We start from the raw sequence: 26,968 nt of genomic DNA, 5'->3' as shown, positions 1-26,968 counted from the left end.
TCACTAAGGTAAAATTGCTGCTCTAGATGTCTCTGTGTCACCTTTACTTGAAGATGTAAAGTAAAATTTGTCGCTTTATGCTCTGTCTTCTGGTTGAGTAAAAAAAAAAAAAGGCTATTGAGAAGTAATTTCTGTCCCAGATTAACTCTAGCAGAAAATTAAATGTCAGGGTTTATAAATTTACAACTTTCAAGTCCTTCCTTTGGCTATTTTCTTTGACTTTGGTATATTAGAAGTTACATATCACACATGCCAATGTCCTTCCACACATCCGTGAATGTTATATGTAGCTACTATAAGTAGTCATTAAGACCTTTAAGATAATCTGAGTCAAATCTACTCACCATTCCAAGAGTCGGAACAAAACATACTGAAGCAGCCTTCAGCTTTATGCACCAAACATTTGGAACAAGCAGGACTACTCTCACACTGAGCTCCATTAAAACAAGGTTATAAACCTTTTTATATGCTTTTGCCTATCTGATTTATCTTTAAATCTGTGCAAAATAAATCTGTTTTGATATGTTTTACTTTAATGTATGTTGTTTTTAATTTCTATGTGCAAGCACCGTGGGTTGCCTTTGGCCAAAAGGTGCTGTATACAGTAAATAAAGTTGCCTTGCCTATAAAACATATTGTTTTCTTTTATTTACAGGGCTGTGAAATATAAGCTTCTTACTTCTATAAAAGATGGGTCGGTTTTCAATCACTGTCACTAAACAAAGTTCAGCAGCTCGCTCAACTCTTCATCAAAGTCTAAATTGTTTTTTTTGAAGACTTTCTTCTCCTTTGAACTTGAAACCATTATTGTGCTGAATCTGTCTTCATCACCTTTTGCCTCTGTTTCCTATTACCCACTGATCCTCTCTTAGACTCCTGTGACCTTAGATTCAGAAGGTTAATGACATCTATTGAACTTCTGCAATGAGACCAAAGGGCAATAATGTGGCCAGGAACAAAGCACTGCTTTATTTTCTTATGTATTTTATATTTTTGTACGTTATTTTTTTTCTTCCCCTCAACATTTGCTTTTAACTATATAACTTGTTTCGTTGTATCCAAAGAAAATATCAATGTTGTTCATTATTATTTTACTTAAAGTGCTTACTATTCACAGTAAATAAATTAATTAAAGAAAATTCAAATAAGAAAAATAAAAATTCAGAAATAACAAAAGTAATATATTTATCTTTTTTTCAGCTAAAACAAATTATGCATGTGTTTGCTTCTGTTGTGTGGTCATGAAACATCTAAAATTTTATTTACTCCATTAATTAGGTTCCAAGGGCCTTTGGTTGGAAAACAAACAATGTGTTCTTATTGCTCTAAGACATAAAAATTAATTCAAATGTATATTTCAAAATTGTTTTGTTGGCCAGAGGACAATGTTGTCTTATTGTGTAGGGCATGTACCGAAAAGTGATTAGTGTGGATTTGACTGACAAACATAAAGATCAATTTCTCTGACCTTGCAGCACAAAGAACAAATGCTTCATCTTGCAAACTATGTTCAGATGAATCACCTCATTAATTACGTTAGAAATAATCTATTAAATCTGTTTCAATCATTATTTGTGCAGTCAGGATTAAGCAAATTAATTTTTTATCACCATTTTTCCAATGAGATATTGTTGCCTTCTGCTATTTTCTTTGCGAGGATGAGATGTATGCAAATTGAAGTTCAAAGGAGTTTAAGAGTTTAAATGTATTCTCTTCCAAACCAGTTACATCGATAAATTGCACCTAATGTCAACTGAAATCAAACACCGTTTTGATTTTTTTATGTGAGTAAATACAATGATTGAGATCACATCATCCAAATGATCTAAAGCTCCAGACCCAACAGAAAAGCCCCATTTGCCAATATTGTGAAGATAAGATCTTACGTGTCAACCTAAAACTTGCTTCAGAACATCTTTGATGATTAAAAGCATGTGTATTAATTGTTGGATCTACCCAAAGCTTTGTGTTGTGTAAGTAAATGCAAACACTCAGTAGAAACCCATTACTACTCACCTGGGTGATGTTCCCTGTAGGAAAACACTAAATCGTTGCTCTTGTTTGATTGTCATTCCAGAGGTCCAAGCTGTTCTTTCAAAAGCTTAAATAAGTTAGACAATGAGCAAGGAAATGTTGATTGTAATTTAGGATTAAGCAATAGACCCTGAAGATTAATGACATTCACACGCGATGATAGGAACTGCATTCGAACAAGTTCTCAGGCAGCTAAAAGTTATTTCTTTCTCATTTAGCTAGACTCCAAAAGGGTCATTCACACTGAATGCATTATCAGTTGACACAATTTGACTATTTAAATGATTGGCTACATTTTTTTTTTTTATTTTTTTTTTTGTCCAGAATTATTGTGCTAAAAATGTGTGGCTAAACTAGATATTTCCTTTCAGGCAGCTGAAGCTGAACATGTGTTTAAACACTGCCCCCAAATGGTCGACTGGGCACCAACAGCACTTAAGATTTTGCTCTGAATGACTTTTTCATGCTACACACAAGTGCTGAGCTCATAGAAAAAATGGTAAATATGTATTAGTCGGCACAATACACAATGTACAGAAAAGCATCACAAATGCAAATAAATCCTTATGCAGCATCTTGCAATGCTACCGTAGAACTCTGATTTTTCTTTTTTTTTTTTTCTTTTTTTTTTACTTAGCGTGCATGTCACTTTTGCAACATCACACAATTCATCTTTGGAAATGAAAATCAGAAGAGTTTGAAGAAACAACAATACTTTTATGCTTTCTATGCAGTTATTCTGCATAGGTTGCTCTCTACATGGTTATCTTCACTGGCCCGCAGTAGCAGCAGAGGCTCCATTAATGAGTCTGAATAATGTTTAAAACACCACAGAAAAATACAGTTTACCCTATCTACTATACATAAAGCACTTGATATTTCATGCAGTTTCTGTATCTCAGTTGTCTTTAAAGTGCAGAACACCGTTTCAGTTTAATTTTATTCTTTCATAAATAAGGCTGCATAAATATTCACACTCCTCGAGCTGTTTCAGAAGAAGTCCTGTTTTTAGTTTGCTACAATTGATGAACTACAAAAACTGTTGAAGATCCGATCTGAGCAGATGTGGCGAGAAAAATTGAACTAGTTGGCCTACACACAAAATGTGTGACACAAAACTGACACTTTTTAGAGTCTTTAATTGGTAATAAATCTAAAAACTATATATGTATCTCTCATCTGCTTTCAAAATGTTCACACCTCTTTTTTTTTTTACTTCATAAAGCCTCAATAAAATATACTGAATGTAAATCACAAAGTGTGAAAAAGTCCAAGGAGAATAAATACTTTTGCAAATTACAAACGTGTATCAGACAGTCACAAAAATGTAAACAAACGAGTGACAGATAAAATGTATTAACCAATATTTATTTACTAGTCCAGTGTTTTTGTTTTTTCCCCTATGTAATCTTGTCCCCATTGTTAGAACATAATGTGTTTGTTTTTTTGCTTTTCACATCTTTACATATTTACATATTTAAACTGATTTTACTGTTGGCAACATGTCACACTTATCTGTATACACAAGCCATACACCACCTTCTACATGATAGTCCATCTTTATGGCCGAGGCATAAGATGACATGCTCAATAAATCTGGGATAAAGACTCAGTGGATTCTCACACATATTCTACAAAATAAGTGTGGAGTACAAATAGTATAAGCTCAATTTAACCTTTCTACCCTGGCATACTTTCAGAGACATATAAAGCCAAAGACCCATAGAAGAGGAGCTGCTTGTAAGCTCTGGGAGATCAGAGCAGGAACAGTGTGGGAAATGGAAAAAAACACAAAAAAAAACAACAGAAATCAGAACACGTGGTATATATGGCTAAATTGTCAGGAAAAAAAAAAGCAGATCATCTTGAGATTTAAGATACTTACAGGTGCATCTCAATAAATGGGAAAATCACAAAAATGTAAATGAATTGTAGCAATTCAAATCCACAAAGTGAAACATACAGTGCACATGGAGTGAGAGATATTAAGTGGTTATTTCTATTCAATGTAATGATTTGGCTTAAAGCTAATAAAAATCTTAAAATTAGTTTCTCTTAAAATTTGCACATAAAATAAGATTCATTTAAAAACAGTACATGTAAGGTTCCAACATCTGTCTGGACTCATTTTGGATGATAACTGCATTGGTGAAGTGTGGTGTGGAGACAATCAGAATGAGGCTATTCAGGAAGCCCAGCCTGCTTTATTAGGGGCCTTTACCTCATCTGCATTGTCGGATTCTGGCATTTCTCATCGTTCCTCTTTACAATACTCCATAGATTCTCTGAAAGGGTCAGGTTAGAATTTGCAAAGTGATAATCATTAAAGTCGGTACTAGTAATTTTAGCAGTGAGTAAAATTAATCAGCTTCTTAATACAGATTGTCAGCAGAGGGAAGCTTGAGGCCCCAAAAGTTTCCTGGTAGATGGCAGCGTTGCTGTTGAATTTTATAAAACAGACGGAAACTATACCAGCAGAAGACACAGCCCCCTAGATCACTGACTGCCAAGCAACTTCGGAGCCTGATTGCTCATCCAACATACTTGATTTTCCAAATGAAATGTATTTCTTGTCCTGGATACATTTGTGTGTTGTGTGCGGTGGCTTTTAAAACACTGAATACAGGTCCAGTCCAGGTTTTTTGAATCTCCCCTGAACTCTTAATTTGGGTTTGTTCCACAATATCCTTAAGGCACTGGTCATCCATGTAACTTTAACAATTTCTTCTACAACAATTTTTCCATTTCTTTCCATTTCTGTGCTTGGATACAGCAATATTTACTGTGCTCGTTTATTTACTGTCAACTCTTTCCTATCAGTGTCCTGTGGTGGCACAGGGGTTAAGCACAACCCACATATGGAGGCCTTAGTCCTAAATGCAGCTGTCACAGGTTTGATTCCTGGCCTTGGTGACCTTTGCTGCACGTCTTCCTCTTTCTCTCATTGCCCACTTTCCTGTCAATGAACTATCAAATAAAGGCCACTAGAGCCTAAAAAAAAAGAACTCTTTCATATCATCATATAGGCCATAACAACTTTTCTGAGAAAAATAAAAAATGTTGTAGTTCTATGTAATATTTTAACTTTCTTGGAATAGAATTTGATATTTTACCATCTGTAAGCCACTTTAATCAAAACTAGAAGAATAACTGAATGATGCGACGTGGATGACTTGCAGTTATTTAATTGAATTTACAAAATACATCTTTGATGATGTTCTTATTTATTGAGGTGCACACACACACACACACACACACACACTCACGCACACACGCACACATATATATAGTAGTAGATGCAAATTATGTAGTTCTTCCTCACATGACAATGAACTGAGAAGAATAGAGGATAAACAAGAAAATGTGGGTTTTACGAGATTGAACAGTTGTGTTTCTATAATCAAACCTGAGCGAAAGCTTGTGTTTGGTTCAGTCTGGCTTTCAGCATAAGCTCCATGTAACTGACTGCTCTTAACTCTGTAGAGAAAAGTTTAGTTACAAGTCATTTCATCATTACAAACAGCCAAAATGTGTGGAGGGGAAATTAGAACAATGCAAGTTGCAGATCAACTGCAAACAGCAAATGTATATAAAGCACACACCCACTAAGTTCAAACTTGAGCCAGTCAAAGAAATCAAAGAGAAAAATAATTTAACTATTTGGTAGAATTAAAATGGTATCTTTAGTTTTAAATGGCAAATAGCCATTCAGAATATTTGTTCATTACTCATTTAAAGAGGAGTAATATTTTTAAATGAAATACAGTTACTGTATTAAGTTTAAGGTAATATTGAAATTCAAAATAAATATAATAAGTTATGAAGCTGTTTACTTTGCAAAATACGGTTCACGGCCAGGGTAAATTATGTGCAGAAAAAGAAATGAGAACTATCAGATTTGGAAAGGCCTGGAAACACTGCAGCTTCTCACTCTGCCCGCGAGATTTGATCAAATACAATTACAGAAGGTCAGCAACACGACTCTACCACACACAGCCGAAGGTGTCCGTTGTTTATACATTCTACATTTGCCCACTCATGTAGAAACACATTTTATTAGATAGACATTTGTATGAAATAACACTATGAGGCAGAATCAAAGGTAGCCTGCACTTGAAGTTAAAAAAAAAAAAACAAACAAAAAAGAAAAAACAGAACAGTTTGAACATTAGGACAAGTAAGATGTAACGTGTATGTGGAGACAAAATGTTTTTTTTCATTCACAATCTAGCCTACTGTTTTAATATGTACAGTTAAAAAACATTAAACGTGAGCTTTAGTTGAGAACAAAAATACTGTATAAAATTCTCTGGCTTCGTTATGAAGCATGTATGAAATAAGACATCTTTTTTCCATCTTAAAGCAGCACTGACATGGTGTGAGTCAGAGACACTACAGCTAAGAATGGTGACAGCAAGCACTATGTTGAGCAGCAAGTCAGAGTTTAGATCAGGAGCTGGTGTCTCTTTTTTGTTTGGTAACCCAGCATGTTAATCAACTTGAAATCATAGTTAGAGTTTGAAAGAGAGGATTGGGTGCATTTTTGATTATAAAGCATATAATGAATAAAACTGTTTCCATAAGACAAAGCTCTTGATATTATTTTGTTCTAAAAGTGCGTTAAAATAGTTACGTTTGCATTCACTGACATACACTATGTAGTTTATTGCACCAAATACCCCTGACCATTCCACTCCAAGCTCCTAAGGCCATTTCAACTATCATTTCATTCTTTACACTTTTTTATGCTTTTGGGAACTCTAAATAATTTCTTTCAACATTCACTTTTGTTGCCACTTTTATCGGTGATGTTAATCAAAACTTAAAAGAGTGAAGAAATAATGGGAAATAAAGCTGATTAACTTAAAGGACACATGCATTATACTGTGGGATTCAAAGCTTACTTCTGCTTGACCATGCAAACTGACACACTAAAAACAAAAACAAAAAAATGTCAAAATGGTTTGGGTCAATAACAAAACCCAAAACAAAACAAAATACACAATCATAACAATAATCCAGCCCTGAAGAAGATCCAGAATTCTGTGATTTTCAGGATTTTGAACTCCAGCCTTGTGAAATCATCCAGGGGTTTGTGGGGGGGAATCAATCCCACTGTTTTCACCAGCAGAAAATCCATAAAAATAGCACAAACAAAAAGGAACTGAAAAAATAGCATTATGTCCATCAAATAATTGGCATCAATTAAACTCTGCACTGTAAAACCCAAGCTTTTTTTTTTTAATTTTATTTTATTTTATTTTATTTTAGTTTGTGGTTAAAAAAAAGTCTTTACTGAAAGACACAACTGTAAAGGGTTGTGGACTGCTTCAGCCCATATTCAGTCAGTTTTTCTTATCACATCTCAACTATTCCAACCAAACACTCTTTTAGTCTCGTTAGCAGAGTCACAAATCAGGTTTTCAAACAAGTGAACCTGCTCTGCTTTGGGCGGGCACCATGACCGGCACTGCCCCCATCCGCTCCAGCGTCGCCTGGCTAACAGCATAAGAGTGCGTGTGGTGCCCGTGTGCGGATGTCACCGCTGGTTTGAGGCTCACGGTGCCGTTGCTGCGCACCATGGCGGGTGGGGATGGGGCAGAGTTTGTTGTGACTACCAGAGTCTTGGGTGGCGAGAGCATGTGGCCGCCATTGGCAAAACATGTCGTTGTGGTTGTTGCCGTGGTGGGCGGTGGGTGGCGGGACAGAGGGGTGGAGCCTGGAGCTGTGACCGCTGTTTCACGGACCTGTGTAGCGTTTTGAGGTTGTCCGTGACTGTGGGCTCCGTGAGGTCCATGTGCAGTCGCAGTCGGAGCAGCTGTAAAGGTCTGACGAGTGTCTCCGTTGTAGCGCGTGTAGGAGTTGGTGTCGTAGTTGGTTTTAGGGTTGTGCCAGTAGCGACTGTTGTACGTGTTTGTAGAAGTCAGTGTGTCGTTCTCTGAGGAAGAGGCATCTGCATGGAAAGCCTTTACTGACGATGACCGCTTAGGAGGTAAGTCATCTTCTCTGTTGAGAGGAAGCATGTAAGCATGCCCAGTCAAGTTGGGATACCATCTACATTTATGAATAAAAAAATTAAAAAAATCTATGTATTTAACAGAGAACTTTATTTAGTTGATGTGTATTGTCCCATTTAAAAAAAACAAGAGAAACTGAACCAAACTCCTTAAAACTAGTTGCATTTCTCCAAGACAGTAACAGAAAATCCAATTTAATAAATGCTTTAGTAATCCTAAAAATATTACTTTTCACATTCAGTAATTTTACAAAAATAAATTGTTTTATGTTTATGTTACAGACGAATTGTGGATGTTGGTATTCAACCTCTAGTTAACAATTTGACCTTTCTCTGAAATAAAATGTTAAAAACCTTTATTGGTAGTTTTGCAGATCGAGGGAGTTCATCTTTTGCTCATTCTTCATTACAAAAGAACTCAAGCTCAGTCCGACTGGGAGGAGAATGTTTGAACAGAACATTTTAAGTTTTGCCACAGAATCTTTTCCACAACTTTACTCCTGACCAGTCAGACCAGTTAGTGATGCTGGTTCACTAATGTTCTCTGAGGCCGTTACAGAACAGCTGCATTTATACTGAGATTGAATCATGCACAGTTAAACTCCACATATTGTCCTGAAGGCAATTAATTACAAGGGATGACATTTAGTAAGTTATGTACTTTTTTTATAGTTATTAGACTCTAATAACTATATAAAATATATATATATATATATATATACATATATATATATATATATATATATATATAAAATTAGAGGTTTCTGGAATCTATTGAGTTTATTATGTTTTATTATGTTTCAACATGCAGCTTAAGCAATAAAATACAAACGTAAAAATGTCAAAACACCAATAAAGATTAACTTTAAAAGACAATACTGGCTCTTGACTATTTCTTTCATTTACCTAAATTCAGGCCACATTTAGGATTAAATATGTTCATTTATTCTACTGAGGAGCTGCAGGGTCGGAACCTGAGTCTAGCTGAGCTCAGAATGAGGCAGATGTGTTCAGAGACAGACAAAACTCCTGAAATCTGAATTATCTTCCAAATTATTCTAGGAATAATTACAGTCGGAAACTGCAGCCCCGGGTAAACAACTGACAGAGATTTACGGACGGCCTGAAAAGACAAATTAGCCTGTAATGATGAAATAAGTTGCTGCTAGGAGATTCAATAAAAGGTGAGCGCCCCGAACCTGAAATCCAATTTACTGGCTTGGGTTTACTGAGAAAAGGCTTTGTGATGTCTGTGTGAACACAGAGTATGCTCATCTGCAAGAGCATGACATCCACAATTTCTCTTTTTTTTTTTTTTTTTTTTTTTAAGGTAAGGCTAAGGATGCATTTGTCTGAAACAAAACCTGTATGACTAAAACAGACACTTGGAAAAAAAAAATGTCAAGAACAAAACAAAAATTTTGACTTTAAAAATACCTTTGTTTTTGCAAAAATGCAAAGATTAAAACAAGTTATTCTATCTCTACAAGGAAGACATAAACAAGTTCTTCCAATAATCGCATTACATTTTTCCTAAATCTACATTAAACCATATAAATGCAAATAGTAGTGAATGAAATCTGAACCAAACCTGATCTCATTAGGAATCTCCTCTTCCTCATATCTGTTCTTGTTCTTCCAGTAAAACAGTGTGACCACAACTAGCAGTGAACAGATGATGACAGCAAGGATTCCTGTAGCGATGGTTCCTGCAATCAGACCTACACTCTGCGGCTGGGCTGCAGGGTAAAGAGACAGACAGGAGGAGAGACTCTGAAGTATAAGGGTAGACCAATACTAAACATATTAGTGTTTTGACTCAAAATTAAATGTTCTAAAATTACAATAAGTGTGCTATTATACACATATAGATGGTATTCAGCCCCATCTAATCTGTACTTTGTTAAAAACAACTTATGATACAGCTTCCATAAACACAGGACTTTACACTAATATTTCCTCCATTTCTTTGGAAAGTAGCTTTTCATATCGCACCAAACAGTCCCAAAAGAGTTTAGGTTTGGATTTCGGCCGAGCCATTCGATCACATGAATATGCTTTGATCTAAACCAAATGTAGCGCTGGCTGTCCAGCTGCAAGGTAAACCTCCACTACAATCTAAGGTCTTTTTCTTCCACTACGGCTCTGTTTTTAGCTCTATTATTATAATATAATAGACATCTCCTTTATTCTAGTTGTGCTATCAAAACATGAAAAGCAGCAAGGTGGAGTCTGTAAGTCGGCTTGTAGATAATCACCACAGGACGTTTTCTGACACATTAAAATGAATTTGACCAAAGCATCCACATATGAGCTGCCACGTACATGGCTTTTTTTTTTTTTTTTCTTAGCGCCATTAGTCCTCCACTGAACAGTTTATTTATGTGCTGCTTTGTGATGGTCTGACATAAAATCCTAATAAAATATATTGACATGTGTAATTGCAATGTGAAAAAATGTGGATTGGTGTTAGCAAGTGCAAACTGACTGCACTCATCAAGAAAATGTGTTTAGTTTCTTATTGTGTGGTTCTTTACCTTGTCCAGGGAGCGACTGATTGGCAAATAAAGCAGTGACATTTGTTTTCAGTAACCATACAAAATCCTCTGTTAAAAGTTAATAAAAAACTACTAAGGTCAAAGAAATGTGACAAAGCAGCCAGAAAAAAGAAAGACAGAAAGACTGACAGATCCTATAGAACTCGTTCCCTGTGACCTACAGCAGCCTTTGTTTTTTTATCTGTTGGTGTCAAAAGTGTCGAGTGCTGATGTGTGCAAGATGTTCTGTCTGCTGCCTCTTTTTTGCTTGCAATGCAAATCTGTTTTCGTCTGATCCGACATGTGTCGCTCAAAGTGATATGTGACTTTATTCCCAATTGTCATTGCTGCCCTATCTGACAAATCGCGTCAACTCGTGAAAATATGAGTTTACTTACTGAATACATTAGATTCCTTATATAAAAGTATAACCGTGCTTTAAAAAGAGCATTCTGTATACGTATATAAATAAAGGATAACAATAATGAACTGCAAACAAAACCAAGTTAGTTGCCAAACTCAACATTATTAGAAATTTTGTCGTATTTTAAAATGCTTACTCTTTTCACAATAGCAATAGCTTCTGTTTGAGGCTATATGCAGTTTACTTACGTGCCACAACCTCCAGATTTAGCACACATGTGCTCTTGCCAATGGCATTGCTGGAAGTGCACTGGTAAAACCCTGAGGTGCTTGTGCTGATATTTCTCAAGGTGACGGTGCCCTGCATCTGGTCTGAAGGGACATACACAGAGCCGCAATTTTATTAAAGTGATAGAAATGAGAAAAACACCCTTTTCTGTTAACATATAGTGATTCATTCAAATTAAGTATACCACTTTACATGCAAAATACAGGAATGTTCTGCTCACAACCTATAGAGGGAGCCATTTACCTGGTAATACAAAATGTGAATTATGCCGTGCAGCTAAACAGTAAGACTCCTGGTACTGTGTGACAAATGATGAATGGTTTGATGTGCATGATAAGAGTCACATATCTGTACACTACTGGAATTATATACCGTGTGGGATTAGCATCCTAATGTTCATCATGACATTTTGTACGTTTGTACTACGTACAGTCTCCCCACAGTGCTGCAAAGTGTGAAGAATCTCATTTTACTTTGAGTGAGATGTAAACAGCAAAAGCCTACAAAAAGGAAACACACTTTGAAGCTCAGTGCCAGTCAGAGGTTTCCATACATTTTCAACATAATTTCTGTAGGTATCAAGTTCTGGCCTCATTCTGGCTGAATATTTGATCACTGTCAAACATGGTAGGGCTCATTTAATTTGGTCGGCTTCCTGCTGTGTTCTGCTGGGTGAGGCCATTCAGAAAAATATATACATTACAGAATCAAATTTGTTGTGTGTCTTGGGTGAATGTCCTGTTTGAACACCTAGCTGTGTCCAAGTTCTACCTATATTTCCATTTGGTCCAAATTTTCTTTTTTTTTCTTTTTTTCAGTATTTTACACACATTGTGAAGTGCAACCAAATCGGTTGTTGCAAAAAAGGTCCTCGGCATGTTGGTGTCCTCGCCCTGCTTGGTCCTCTGTGCTTAATATTGACAGCTGTCTGCATGACACAATCCAGTTTCACAAACTATTTGAGGATAAAATTAAACAGTTGTTTGTTGTATAATAGACCGAAAAGGAAAAAAACTCTAATGCATCAGGCATTATATTAACAAAATAGGTGATGTTTTGTTTTGTTTGTTCAAAAATGGTTTCATCTGAGTGACCTAAGAAAATTACTGTTATTGCTTTATTGTCACAGTAGTCTGTTCTCTGGGTTTGATGTAATCCCAGGGCAGAAGACCTCTGCTAACCAGTAGCGTACAGGCATGTGCATCTTTTTCTGGAATACAAACTTGGAAAAGACAGGATAGTCCACTGTACTTGTTCTAACTGATGCTGAAAACCACCCAAATAACACTTTTTAGAGATAAGTGTTGGCAGAGATGGTAGTCAGCATGAAGTAAGAAAGTAAACACACAAACTCCAGCACAAATCCACTTGTGGAAATCAATCAATCAACCCGTCCATACATCCATTCATTCATCCAAACATCCATCCACTCATCCCCCAGAGGTGCAGTTTGGGCCCGGCACAGATAACAGGTGGCACTGATGAAGGGTCTGGGTTCTGGTCAGAGCTCCTCTGCGTGTGTGAGATTTACCAGCAAAGGTGGGGCAAAGGGGAACTCCGACGGCCAGCTTGTTTGTAATACCTTGCATGGCGTTGTATGGTAGCTTGGGCAGCGCGTCAAGCTTCTCCCAGGAGTAAGACGGCGTGGGAATGCCTTCCTCTGAACTGCAGAACAGCATGATGTCGCTGCCTACATCCAGCGTTCCCTGGATTCGACATGCTGGCACTGAGGGGGGCACTAGCAGATGGGAAGAGTGGGTGGTGTCGCGTTAACCACTTAACAAAGCAAAAATAATGTTTTTTTTTTTTTTTTTTCCCTCATTGCTCATCTGCTCATTGCAGAGGAAATTGCGTCGTTAAAAAAAGCTGAAGAATCTCAATAAACAAAGATGGCTTATGGCTGCTGTTCTGCAATCATTTTATGAGTGGAACAGATTTAACCCACTATTCAGAAATATAGGAGAGAGTTCTTGCATTCAGTAATTCGCTTAAAATAGACATGCTGTGGTGATGTGAAGTTAGTTACCCAACACCGTGAGCCCAATGACTCCGATGTTACGTCCCCCTCCGTCGGGAAAGTTGTTCACCAGGCACTGGTACGTCCCAGTGTCAGACAACTGGGTGTTGTTGATGAAGATGGAGGCACTTGTGCTTGGCATGGTGGCCACAAAGCCCACACGACCCTTGAGGTGGTTGGGTAGGGTGAACACCTGGCCGTTCTGGTAAATTATCACCTGTGTTGGGAATTCACAGCGACAGAATGGAACAGCCAAAAGATGTTGAAGTCAAAGACAGGGAGTGGATGGAAGAAGGGAAAGCATATTGGACATTGGTGGGTGTGGAAAGGGAAAGAAAAAAAAAAGAACAATTTGTCAACATTTTGTGGATTTCTGTACAGTAAAAAAAGACTTGGGGCAGTGCAATCAAAAAATATTCACCTCCATTCAGATTTCTCGTTTTTGCCTTTTCGTCACATCTAAATGTTTTAGATTATCAATCAAAGGTAGCATCAGACAAAGATAATTTGATTATAATTATATTTTCACACAGAGTTACTTTTGCATTTGCTCATGCTACTTGTCTAACTTTAATTTTTACTTGATTATAAATACTTAAGTGTGACAGAAAAGCAAAAATAGAAAAAAATCTGCAAGGGGGAAAAACAAAGCACTGTTACAGAAATAAAAGTGGGTGTTTCAAGAGTCACAAGAATCCTGTGAAAGTTGTTTTCTACAAATTTTTTGAGCTGATTCATTACACATCTCTCACACTAGAGGGGGACGTATTTCTATGGCCAGGATGAAAACAGAAAGCACACAGACTAAATAAGGAGTAAGAACTGACTTACTTCTCTTCGACAAACAAGCAAACAGACCAACAAAAATCCTTTTATTTGTGAGTGGTCTTTTTCTGGCTTAGATGATTGACTTTGGGGGAAAGGGCACGCACTAAAAGTATGCTTTCATGACACTGTAAGGCTCTTCAGATGAAAGCATTCCCTAAATGGAATGCATAATTGAAAACATTTTATTTTGGAAACATCTAAACGACAAAGATGATGATTTCAAGAGTAGAAATAACGGAAGTTTCCTGGACAAGAGATGGAATCCAGTGAGAAATTCCTACAAAACCTCATCCTGGAAAGCCAAGCCTTTCTTTTTTTCTAAGTCCCTTGGTGACCACTAATAGCGGTCACAGTGCCAATACACTGCACCAGCTGAGACTGCACACTTTCAGGTGGAGTCAGTCGTCCCTCGGCTCCAAAACTGAAGAGCAGTGACCGATCACCAAATGCCTCAAGCTTGGGTTCAAACTGATCACTTGTGAGACCGGACAACATGTAAAGCAGCTCTCACCCTCAGCTGGGCCCACACAAAAGATGAAGGACCCCCGCAAACGCTTGTGTGCAGAACCGTGACAGTCGGGCGCACACGCTGCCTTGCACGAGACACAAGCGCGCACACATGGAGGGGGAAATCAGAGGGGCTATTCACTTTGCTGAAAAGACTCCTCATTGAACTGTTCAAAGACCCAGGCAGGAAACAACCAGCACCAGTGTGTTCCACTGTGAACGTACACGAGTGTGTGTGTGTGTGTGTGTTAGCGGTATAACGACAGTTCTGATGAAAGTGTGGGTGTGTGTATGTGACTGTGTCCTCCACCGCTGCCTAACGATTGTAAATTGCGTGGCTGCAATTTCCTGAGTGCTGCACGCTCGCTTTGTCCTCTTATGTGCAGATGAATAGGCAGCTCCTCCGCTGTGATGAGAGCCTGTAACTGCATCTCTTTCTGTTCATGTGTTTCGGTGGAGATTCATTTACTAACAAGAAGTGCATCCCTATTGGGTTGCTGGTCTGATGTGTCTGGCACAGTAATAATACTCCTTTATCTAGTTATTATGTGATTTTTTTTATTTTATTTTTTTTATTGTCTGTCACTGGACTATTTTCCTGTCTTTCCAGAGGTTTCTGTTTCCTGTGGTTTTTCTTTTTTGGTACCCACTCTAAGAGTTGACTTGTAGTGTTGCTTGTCTCTGATGGCCTCATAATATAACCTGGACCAAGTGTGATCCGCTCATTTGGCCTCACATGCCACATTATGCCTTTATGTGTTAACTGATCTGATGGCATCAGCTTTTAATGTGCCATATTTAACCCATTTATCTACTTTTTGTCTGTCTGATGAGTTGATCCTGTCTGCTCTAAATGTATGTATAAGCCACCTCATTCGATCGCGTGACCCGGTTGGCTTTGTGGCGCTTCGCTGACAGAAAAGAGGCCATGGCCGGCGTTCAGATGGCAGGCGGCCCTAAGAACTCTAGCTGGACTAGCTGGATGCCCCACTGCTGGCCCAGTGGTAAACCCCTGTTTCATCCTTTCTCTCCGAAAAATCCTGCACACAGACGCAGGACGAGCATCTGTGCTTGTTGCCCTACTTCACAAGTTTTCCCTTGCCTCCGCGACCCACAACTGGAAGCACACACACAAAAAAAAAAAAAAAAACCTTCAAATATTCTCTGTCACTGTACCAATTGCATGATCATATCCTTCTTCCAACTGACCCCATAAGGACCCCTTTGGCAGCAGACATGAAGAATCCTGCCACATTCTCAGTAAAGCCTGAATAAATCTCTAAGCCCCCCACCCCTTCCATAGCTCCTTTAATTTACTGACTAAACACTGACACTGTTATCTCCTTCTATCCTGTGAAACATCCTGAACAATATGGACTCATTTACCCAATGATTACCATCCCATTGCTAAATGCCATCCAAAACACATTCTAAAATAATAACATGGTTGTGCCTGTCATTTTTCCAAAGCATCGTTGGCACAGACGGCGTTTGATTTGCAGTCCATGTACACCTTCATTGTGCTATTTGTATTAAAGATGTTTTATTTTAATCCACTTTTGGTCTGTCTTGCCACTACTGGAATAAACTTCTGCAGAGTAATTGCAATGTGATATTCTGTATGGAATGTGGTAAGTAGGTTTAATTGTTACAAATACTTTTTCTTTGAACTACACCTAAAGAATAAAAAAAGGTCATTACATTTCCATATAATATTTCAGTTTGTCCCATTACAAGATTTCTATTTAAATAAGACCTTATGTGCCAGACCAACCCTGCATAACATTAATACTGAGGTTTGCAAAATTAGAAATCGGAAAATTGTGTAATGCATTTTATATTCAACAATTAGAGTTGGACGTTTATTGGGTGTTTATTTCTACCATCTAAAGAATAAAGCGTTTGCTGATTCTACCAGATAAAATAGCTAAAACTCAGTTAGTTTGGTTAGAAGAGTGCTTGTGAACATTTAAGTCTTGCCTCATAGTGAATTGAATTTGAGTCGAGACCTTGGTACACTTTGAATATTTTATACTGAATGTACTAAATGCTTCCATGGTAGATTTCTGTTGTACTTCCACCAAAATCTCAAGTCTTTTGTAATATCCAACAGGTTTACTTAAATGGTATAAGCCCCATTCATCTTCACATCTGATCATCGTCTCCACAGATCCCAAAAGCATGATACTGCTATCACAAATTTTATTGAAAGGGTTGTGTGTTCTTTCCCTGAAAACCTTTCCCCCCCCTCAACTTTCTCCCGTTCAGTATGAAAGCAGCACAGAAGGCTCCTGGTCTCCTATGACCAGTGTACCTCCTCCTTTATGTTGGCGCTGCTACCAACAACAACAAACTCCAAGTAAGACTTCTAATGGATTTCTTTCAACAAAAGCACATAAGCTTTTGTTGAAAGAAAAGAGAATGCAAAATATTAAAGACCATCACCCAAAACACACAAAATTTAGCATTGGAAAGGAAACTGTCAACATATATGAGTTTCTATTAAAGACGTTTCAAATGTAATCTCATGCAACAGTGGAGATGATCACACCACGTTCTCAAAAGGGCAATGTAGACTACATGAATGTGCAGTAAGTTTTTTTTTTTTTTAGTTTCCATGACTACAGTAGTACACAGAAAGGGTATTGTCCAGTTCTGTGCTTCCAGGCTCTACAGAATTTTATGGGTGAGTTACTTGGAGAGGAAGTCCAGAGAATTCCAGTCTGAACAAGGAGGCGATGAAGTGGAATTTGTGAGCTTGATTGCTTTGAGGAGAGGTGAAGGAGTCACCTTTACACTTTAACATATTTGCTGGCAGAGCAATATATAGAGAGAAAAATACTATTAACCAGGCTGAATCAATGATCTAGGCTTGTGTAGGGATTGTAAGTTTTGACCCCTATGGAAACAACTTAAGATTTCCATTAAAAACACAAATCACACCTATCCAGCAGAAAACAGTCACTAATCATGCATACATTATTTTTCCCTCATCGATAAAAAGCATTAACATTTACAATCTCAGCTAGATCCAATGATGATATTTCGGCTGGTTGAGCATAGATAAGCTGAATCAATGGCATGTGACTGCTTGTTTTACTTCTATTCATGCAAAAATTTTGTGCTTACAACTTAAAATAAACAAAAGAGAAAGAAAGGGGTTTTTGTTCAATTTTTTTTGATTGAAGAAACAAAACTCTTTTCTCCACGTTCTGAGGTCAAGGGAATGGATCATCTATTTAAGCCAGCCTGAGGTAGATTTGCTGGGATCAATGTGATTATCCAAAAGTCCACAGCAAACATTCTCAAAAACAGATTAACATAATTTCTGCATCAAGAATTCCCACTGGCCTGAATTTCACTAGAGATAAATTCCATGCATAAATATTTACTTACTAGTAACTAAACCAAGAAACACAGAAATTTGGACAATGATCCTGAAAAGGCCATAATAAATTAGAGAGACAAAAACAGCTTCAACATTTCTGTTTGAGACGCCAAAAATACATTTAAACATATGCTATTTGATCAATTTCCATTAATGAAACAGAAACATTCAGTTCCTGTCTTAGTCTTTTTAGTTGTCTTAGTTCAACACAGCAGCTCTGATACACAATAGCAAATATGGCTGTCACATCAAACTCTTTGTTTGTTCTGCTTTGCTAGCACCTATAAGCCACAATCCACTCAGCTTGTATGCAACATAATAAAGAGTGCTGTGATGTGAAGGCATGCACTTAATAGAGACACAGAGACTTGCTAAGGAAAGTTGTACCATGGAAACTGGTTTTAGATCCTAAATGATTCAGCTCCCATTTGTGACCTAAAGTTTCTCCTCTATAGCCAACACAACTTCTGCAGACTTTGTTTGCACCATCAGCACAATATGTTGCATGTGCACAGACTGGGCTTTTTTTATTACAATTGTGTCATTTGTCACACCATACAGCCTTATGGTTTTCATGATTTTCTAAAATGGCAATGTATTTGCAGGGTTAGAAGAGGAGCACATGGTCAAAATGTCAGATGATTTGAAGTTGTTTTTTTTTTTTTGTTTTTTTCCTTAGACAGTATTAATTTATATTTGTGAAATCTGGCTGTCCAATGTGGACATGATAAGGAGAGGATAAATTGGTGAAGCAGCCAAAGGGTCAATTGTACCAACAGAGCAGCTGCAGAAAAACACAGCTAAGGTGAGAGAATCTCTTACAGCCAGTTTTTGACATGCCACAAATCATGTCTTTATGGAGGAAAGGCAAGGAGAAAGCTCCGGTTGAAAGACACCCTTATGAAACCTCATTAAATCAGAAGCAACATAAGGTTCAGGTGAGAGTAACATTCAGCCTGCATGCAAAATGGCAAGTGTGGAGGATTGCTAACTGCAAACAAACACATCATTGCCAAAGGAAATGTTTTGGGAAAGCTTTTTTCATCAGGTAACCTGAACTGTTTTGTAGAAATATGAATGGAGCTAAATACAATGTAATCCTGAAAGAATTCAAACAACTCTAAACATACGTACACAGATTTTTCAGGTTGTTTTTTAGGAAAGCATGCTTGTGTGCTAGTAGGGCACAGTCAATGTCCAGGCTAATCATCAATTGAGAATCTGTGCCAAGACTTCAAAATGTATGTTCACAAACATTGGCATAGAGTCTATTAAGCTATTCTGCAATAATGTGGCAGAGATAAACATCAAAACCTACAAGCTGTAATTACAGGGTAAGGTGTTTTATTTTTCAGAGGACTGATTTGTGGTCTTTGAGTCCAAATGCATTTTCAGAATTCTTTAATAAAAAAAGGTTTCCAAATCATATTTTTTCCTGCCACAAAACTGTGTTGGTCTATCACTTAAAATGCAAACAAAACACACTGCAGTCAGTCATTATAAAATAATAAATTGTGGGAAAACTTCAAGGGATTTGCATACTTGTAAAGGACAAGACGCAACAATAATTTTAGCTGTGCATGTGTATTTGGATAGCAGGGTTTATCTGGATTATCTATCACCTGGCTTTTCGGGGGAAAGAGGTCAGGACATTTGATCACAGTGCAGCAACAGAATGACGGACAGATTACAAACGCAAACAACACACAAACATTCAAACACCCAAACACAGGTACACTCCACAGATTCACATGCCAGCACGTTGTAATCCACCGCTCAGCCTGTCAGTTAATCAGACCAGATAAAAAGGATACAACCAATGCAAGGCTTAGGTTTAGACTGTTCCAGATTTAGGAAGAGGAACTTCACATGGAGTCCTCTTCAGGTCCAAAACGTAGGAAAATACAACAAATGATCAACCACGCATGTGTATTTATCCATTATTATAAATTTGACATGCTCAAAGCCAAGAGTCCTCTTAAATACTAGAAAGAATGATGTGAATTTAGATCAAAAACAAACAAAACAAATATTAGATTACATTACAATGGTGAAATTCGAATACAATACACAAGACAGATATTGTGAAAGTGGTATTATTATTTCCTTTCCAATGAGAAAAAAATAAATGTTCATGTTTGTCAGCAAACATGACAGCATGCAGCATTTGAAAGCACCACTCGTAGAAGTCAATTCAACAGAAATCACCGCTTCAAATTATCCCACAAAAGCAACAGTCTTCATGTTAGTCTTCAAAGTTTAAAGCAATCACAGTGGAATGGACTCATGGTGAACCACATAGTTTATGGAGCTGATGTGTAATGGATAAATATGACATGAGTGCAGGAGGTGTATTAAGGTTATGCAGGATTTCTCTGATCTTATAAAATACAAATTTCAATGCGCTGTCAATTGAAAAGCCACGTTACAATTCCGTTAAGGAGGTAGATTAGACGGATAAGGCCACGTCTGCCATTTTAAGACAAAGACAAAATGTAAGAAAGAACATATTTTAGATCACATTTTAGTTTTTTTTGTGTTTTACAGTAACAGTGAGTCATTTACAACAGATCTATCTGAACATGGCACTCAAGTTTAAGCATGCAGAGCCCTGAGTGTACTTGCTAAAGTGCAAATGCGGCTTGTGCAAGAGTTCTGTTCAGTAATTGTTAATGGCTTTTAGCATCAAATATAATCAGTCATGACACTCTCTCGACTTCCAAAATGACCTTGTACTTGTACTCTTCAGTATGTTCTGTCACCTCACATGGCACTTTTATGTCATCACACACATTTAAGGCTGCTCATATATTTCATGCAGGCACCAAATGTTTGCTTCTTTTAATGTGTGATTGCACAGGCTGGATGCCGCGGTATACGTGTGAGTGTGCATGTAAAAGGCACACACTTGATGTAATCGTTTTTTCTTACCGTCTCTGATAAAATCAGGTGGAACAATTGCAGTTCTGTTTTAGCTCAGTTAAGAAAAGCAATTCAAAAAGCAATGTTTATTGGCTAAAGTACAGGAAAATTATAAAGATAACTTTAAGAAGTTTCTTGTCACAAACTTAAAAGTTGATCTATTTCAAAAAAAAATATTCATTTGGGAAAATCCAGAAGACAACATAATTGTTTTCTAAGCTTGAGGTTGGTCAATTCCCAACAGTTGAGTTAAATGAAGGCCCACCCTTCAGTGTATTTCAAAGCCAGTGATTTGAAGTCAAGTGTAATGACAGTTGCTATTAAAGTAGCTACCTGCAGGGGGCACTCTGCGATCAGAATGACTATAAAAAACGAAACAGAATAAGTTCTGGAATGAACAGCTAGCTAAAGCTAGCATGAAGAGCAATTTTTGATATTTTATTTTTAGAGGAACAAGAATATAACAAAAGGAGGCACAGCCTGACCTGTCATCATGACAAGTAAGATGGTAACAATGAGAAAAGAAACTACCAATCAATTTGACTATTTGACTGTTCAAGAAATGTGCTTTCTGCATTATTTCAACAATTTTAAGGTCAAAATTGCTGAACTGTAAAGGAAAAGAGAGGACCCAACTTGTCAGCCGGACAGTATGTGATTTAAAAGGTTTATTGTAAAGCTCTTTCGCGTGAAACAGGAAATATCGGTAAGAAATATAATCTTGATATGTCAATCATATCAATCATGTTCTGGCAATAGAACAATCTGTATCATATGACCACAAGTTTAGTCAGTAGGCCAGGTTGTCTGTCCTGTGTCGTCTAAACAAAATTTTGCTTAGGGTGAGTATATGAGCATCTACAATGGTTTTGGACCAGCAGCCTGTTCAAAGCAATTCTGAGTGTATGTGTGTGTATATATGACTATGCCAGTATCTGTGTGTGTGTGTGTGTGTGTGTGTGTGTGCGTGTGTGTTTGTGTCTGTGCGGTGAGAACAGCTGCTTTACAGAGCCTGTCGTGGGCGTGAGTTAATTAGTGCAGAAGATGATTGTGTTATTTGGGCGGCCGACCAGCACCGGGGTTCAAAGTGAAGGGAGGCAGGTGAGCTTGTACGGCCTGCAGCTGCATGTTAAGCAACTCAAATGGAATCAGAGAAAGGCCCGCGAGGGGGAGGAAACACTGAGTGAGAGAGAAACAAGTAAGCAAAGGTGAGAAAAGCAAAATACTGAGAAGAGCTATAGGGGGGAGAGGGGAGGATGAGATACCGAATTAGAAATAATACATGCAACTACTCCTGGTCAGGTGCAAAATATGAAAAAAAGCAAAAAAATAAAAAAATATATATGTTTAATTCAAAGTTACACAGACATATGGTTCACAAGGACCTGTGCCAACCTCAGGGTAACTATTTCTATCAATGGTCTCTGGGATTAAAAATAATCAACAAACACAATTTTTGGAAAAGTTAATATGTTTTCTAAATTGTCATCAAACCTTTGATAAATAATTTAGCATAATGTCCCCTGACTTATGTTCCATTTAGAAAACCTGGAAACTTTTCTTACAACAAAGCTTGACAATGACTACTGCAAAGCTCTCAGATGCACCGAAAAGAGAAGTGTCGTGTGTTTGTTTTATCAATGTCCTATAGCCCCATTTTTAAGCACAATTTACATTGTGGGTTAGTGACATACTGGCTGTATTCAAAAATCCTGTTGCCTATTGGAACTGCAGTTACTCTAGTAACAAACAGCAATTAGCAGCAAATGCAGGTGGTCATGACAAAGCCAAAGACATAACAGTAAGTGGAACAAAGTGTCCTGGTCAAATTTAACTTTTTGCCCTGTAGGCAAAATGGTACTTATATCAGGGAACTAACACTAAGCCCACCATCCCGTCTAAGACGCCTGGTGGTGGCAGTATCATATTTTGAAGAAAGCCTTTTAGAGCCTTTTAGAGTCTGAAAAGACTTGAGAATGGGGCAGAAGTTGACCTGCAGAAATGAATCCTAGTCATTAAGCCACAAGTACAATTTAAAGGGTAATGTCAATAGTCAAAACTAAGTTCATACTTAGAAAAGAATGATTAATGTATCAAAGCATTAGAATCCATGACGTGAGTTAAAAACTGATAATCAAAGACACTATCCAGTGAACAAGAGAAAAATTCAGGGGCACTCGATGCAAATTCATGCAACAATTTTTTAGATTGTGTTTGATTAAAAGTTTTGAAAACCATGTATTATTTTTCTTGCACTTCATCATTTTGCAATTCTCGCTTAAGTTGGTATATTACATAAAACCGTTTTGAGGTTTTTGGTTGCAAGATGAACATTTTGAAAAAGTTTAAGGTTTATTTGTATTTTTTTCTGGGTGCTTTTGCACAAGTTGGACCATTTGCTGTGTTCTTTGTTGTTCTGCTCCCATTTTCTGTTGAGATGGTTGCATCATGCATTTTGACAGTAGTTCAGTGGAGACAATAAATGTTTTCCCTTTCTACAGTGTGCCACAAATGTACACACATACACATAAAAACAGTGTTGTTGTTTTGGCATTTGGACCAAATAGCTGGAAAGCTTTGAATACAGCCAAGGCTTTGCCCTGATCGTCACCATAACCCTAAGTAATGTTGGAAGTACGGATCCAAATTTTATGACTTGAATTATGTACAATTATAGCATGTGGGCAGGGCATAAGAAGTCTCTGTATCATGTGTGATAATCCAAATGTTCTCTTTGCGCTGTATCTGAGCAAACATATAAGCAAATCAAGTCTTGTATACCTGCTTCGACTGCAACGTTGAGGGAGAAAGAACAATGATCATCCGCATGATACATGTGTGATAATATTGGGTTAAGGAAGAACTTAAATGTCTGCATTTCTCTTTACAGTGCACTGCTGCACAGATGAGTAGAATACTATTACACCCATCGTGACAAAACTGCATTCATAGCAGGACTCTGACCGCTATGTTCAAACATTAACACTTTATGTTCCAACACTTCTATAAGTCTGACCTTTTGATACAAACCCACTGAAAGGCTGGGGGTGTAGGTTTCTTTTATTTTCAATGAATGGATGTGTCATTGGTACCTGTTCTGGCAGGTTAGCGTTGGACAGCGGGATCACCATCCAGATTATGTTGAGGTTGGTGAGGGCAGCGCTGGTGGTAAAGGAGCAGGGCAGGATGGCCGTCTGGCCCCGAGCCACCTGGATGCTGCTCTGGGACACAGTCACTTCCAGGGCCCGGACACACACTGCAGGAATAAATAGGAGGATGTGAGTGTCTCGGTTCAGAGTAAATGAATGTAGAAGCAACGGGGCAAGAAGTTAAAAGAATGTGGGTTAAATTTATGGCAACCTTCATGAGTATGGGCACAGCACATAATTGGTTTAAATCAGTCGATGCTCCTTTGAAGTATAAGTCACTTTGAAACATTAAACTTTTTATGGGAGTAGGTCGGTTGATGTGTAAAAGCACTTAATCACACCCAAAATAAACTTGTAGAAGATGTGTGTACAATTACAGCTTTAATCACCACTGTTGTTTGAACAAGAAGCAGTTCAGTCCAAATAGTGAAAAACTGTTTCTCTATAAAATGTTTTAAATCATTATCCCATGTGCATAATCACACAAAAGAACAATGCCTTTTCCCAGCACATAGTCCCACCAAGTATAGTTCCTTCCATAAAATACTGTGGACAACATAAAAACATAATTTTTCCATTCACACAATAGCAAATGCATAACTATGCATCTTTTCTACTGCCTCATATCTTATTTGCAAGACTATTTGTAGTATTTTATTACAGCCATTTCTTCACTAATTAAGAGAAACCGATATCTATCTTTTTTTTGTGATAATGCTCTCTTGTCTTTCCCGTTTTAAACAGTGGCCAATAGAAATAGACCTTAATATCACATCCTGGTAATCTCTTATGAGTAACAGAAAGTAATTGAATAATAAATAATTGCTCAGACACTGTGACCACATTAAAAAGTAGAGAAAGTATGAAATGAAAACCATTCTTCAGTTGCATTTACTTTATAGGAATTTTTAGTGCTACTAACAATGATGGCAAGCGGATTATTGTATTATTAAAAAAAATATATATTTCTTAATGTGAGCTTTTATTGCAGTGAATAAATGTAACTAATTTAAACTATTCAGATGTTTTTTCTTACGCATTTAATGCATATTTGTCATGGACACAAGTAATAGTGGAGGTAGCTAAATGAAAACAGAACTGTCATACAAAATATACTTCTGTTCTATGTGATCATACATTTAAAATATGCAGAAGAAACTTCATGTTTGTTATTCATTCTAGACCTGATTTGGGATTTTACCTTTTCTTTTAGGTGATGGCTGGCTGGAGCATGTTCCAGTCAGCTACTGCATGACACAGAACAACCCGGACAAGCTAAGAGCATGCATGCGTTTCATATTTTAAAAGAAAAACAAAAATCAATGTTTACCCTTGCTGCACATGTTTTCTTATTGATGCCTGACGTATACAGAAAAACAAACATGATGTGTTGGAGAACAAAGTGTCTCTTTTGTAATTCTCTCAGCAGAACAAAGACGTCTACGCTGAACTGTGGAGGATCACATGAAATATGGAACAGCTACATGAGGAAAGACGATAGGTTGTCTCCTGAGTTCCTCGTATTTATCATCTATTTAAGACTGTTTCCTTCTTGAATCAAAATCACCACTTTTTGTTTTGTGGATCAAAAGAGGTTTGTCCTTTCTAACCAAGATGCTCAGAAGAAGCTCCACATCTGTACTCGGCTGAGAGTCTTAAAAGGAGCCATGAAGACAAATCTGTGCATGCTGCGTCTATTCTTAGACTGGCTAAAGACATTATAAACAAAATTAAGTTACATCAACCCCGCAAGCATGCATCCATGTCCAAAAATCCAGATGGGAAGTAATCTTATCTAAACATGGCGAGGGGGATGATGCACTGATATGATTACCAATAATTGATCATGTCCTGTGAATGGTCCCTGTTAGTGATACTGTAAGATGATGATCCCACCACAAGTCAATCACAAAACCACTGGATTGTGTTCAACATTCATGCATTGATATTTGCAGAATTATTTAGCCCGTTTATGGGGAATTTGAAGCTTAAGAACATTTTTTAACAGATTTTGAATGCTGTTGGCCTGTTCTCGCTGATGTACTGCCTGTTGATCCCTGCTTGCCTGTCTGCCTGAAACCTCCAGGACTTCCTACGCTTTCCTTCTGTTGGCAGACATCACAAGCCCTGCAGCTTCACTGATGGGCCAAGGGGAGATAGGCTGCTGGGCTCTGTTTTGGTTCATGGGAGACATGCTCATGAAGAAGACTTCCTATGAATTATGCAGCCAATTTCACTTAGAGGCATTATATTCCCCTGTAATGCCAATATATATATATCATTCAGCAGCCTGATTCTCCTCTTTAGTTCATTCGCACAACGTATGAAGTGAGACATGAACTCCTCAGGTTGTCTGCATCACTTCATCGCTAATGAGGCCCCATTACCTGTCGTGACATGCACAACGTGAGGGCGTCATTATAAATGCAATAAATGACTTTGGCCACTAAACTCATCTGATCTTCTTATCGTCTGTGCGCAGTGTTCACTTCACACTCTGAATCATTCTGTGCTCTCACTCTGAGAGTAACAGCAACAAGGAAGAAGTTTATATTAAAAATTAAAAGCTTAAAATACTTTCCTAATAAGTTTGAGAAATTACAATACAAAACGTTAGAAATCAAGACAGAAAGCCAAGAAGAAAAATAAAGATTCAAGAGAAGTAAAGATAGAAGGAGCATCTCGTCATCTCTAAGCCTCCTCCAAGGCTGCAGTCTCTCAAGCCCACAACAGCTGGAGGGCTCATTTCAAAACACTGGATTAGAAAACCTCTAAGCTCCCACGACCAAGGAATGACACACACACACACACACACACACACACACACATATATATATATATATATATATATATATATATATATATATATATATATATATATATATATATATATATATATATATATATAAAAAGAAGAG

The 26,968-nt window shown here is 37.5% G+C and overlaps 1 protein-coding gene and 1 long non-coding RNA gene across 4 annotated transcripts in view; both read right to left on the bottom strand.

The window, feature by feature from the left end:
• Positions 1-5,847: 5,847 nt before the first annotated feature.
• igsf11 (immunoglobulin superfamily member 11) overlaps positions 5,848-26,968 on the bottom strand; it is a 125,034-nt gene continuing 103,913 nt past the window's right edge. For 2 of the 3 annotated variants that reach the window (XM_015049406.1, XM_015049419.1), the window contains 7 exons: positions 23,994-24,157; positions 23,683-23,691; positions 13,266-13,473; positions 12,822-12,977; positions 11,200-11,322; positions 9,642-9,789; positions 5,848-8,040 (listed from right to left, as the gene is read on the bottom strand). In XM_015049406.1, coding sequence (XP_014904892.1) covers positions 7,458-8,040; positions 9,642-9,789; positions 11,200-11,322; positions 12,822-12,977; positions 13,266-13,473; positions 23,683-23,691; positions 23,994-24,157 — 1,391 coding nt within the window. In that variant the 3' untranslated portion in view covers positions 5,848-7,457. The remainder of the gene's footprint in view (positions 8,041-9,641; positions 9,790-11,199; positions 11,323-12,821; positions 12,978-13,265; positions 13,474-23,682; positions 23,692-23,993; positions 24,158-26,968) is intronic. The other variant, XM_015049411.1, reaches the window with a different exon arrangement.
• On the bottom strand, positions 17,791-20,435 carry LOC106957891 (uncharacterized). Its single transcript, XR_001427051.1, has 2 exons — positions 19,110-20,435; positions 17,791-19,062 (listed from the first exon to the last, which is right to left on the bottom strand). It is a non-coding gene; the product is annotated as an uncharacterized LOC106957891 (long non-coding RNA).

The sequence above is a fragment of the Poecilia latipinna genome, unplaced genomic scaffold (genome assembly GCF_001443285.1).
Source record: "Poecilia latipinna isolate Pla-1442-1.1 unplaced genomic scaffold, P_latipinna-1.0 Scaffold45, whole genome shotgun sequence".
In the NCBI taxonomy this organism is placed as follows: Eukaryota; Metazoa; Chordata; class Actinopteri; order Cyprinodontiformes; family Poeciliidae; genus Poecilia; species Poecilia latipinna.
This window is presented reverse-complemented; position numbering and strand designations above follow the sequence as displayed.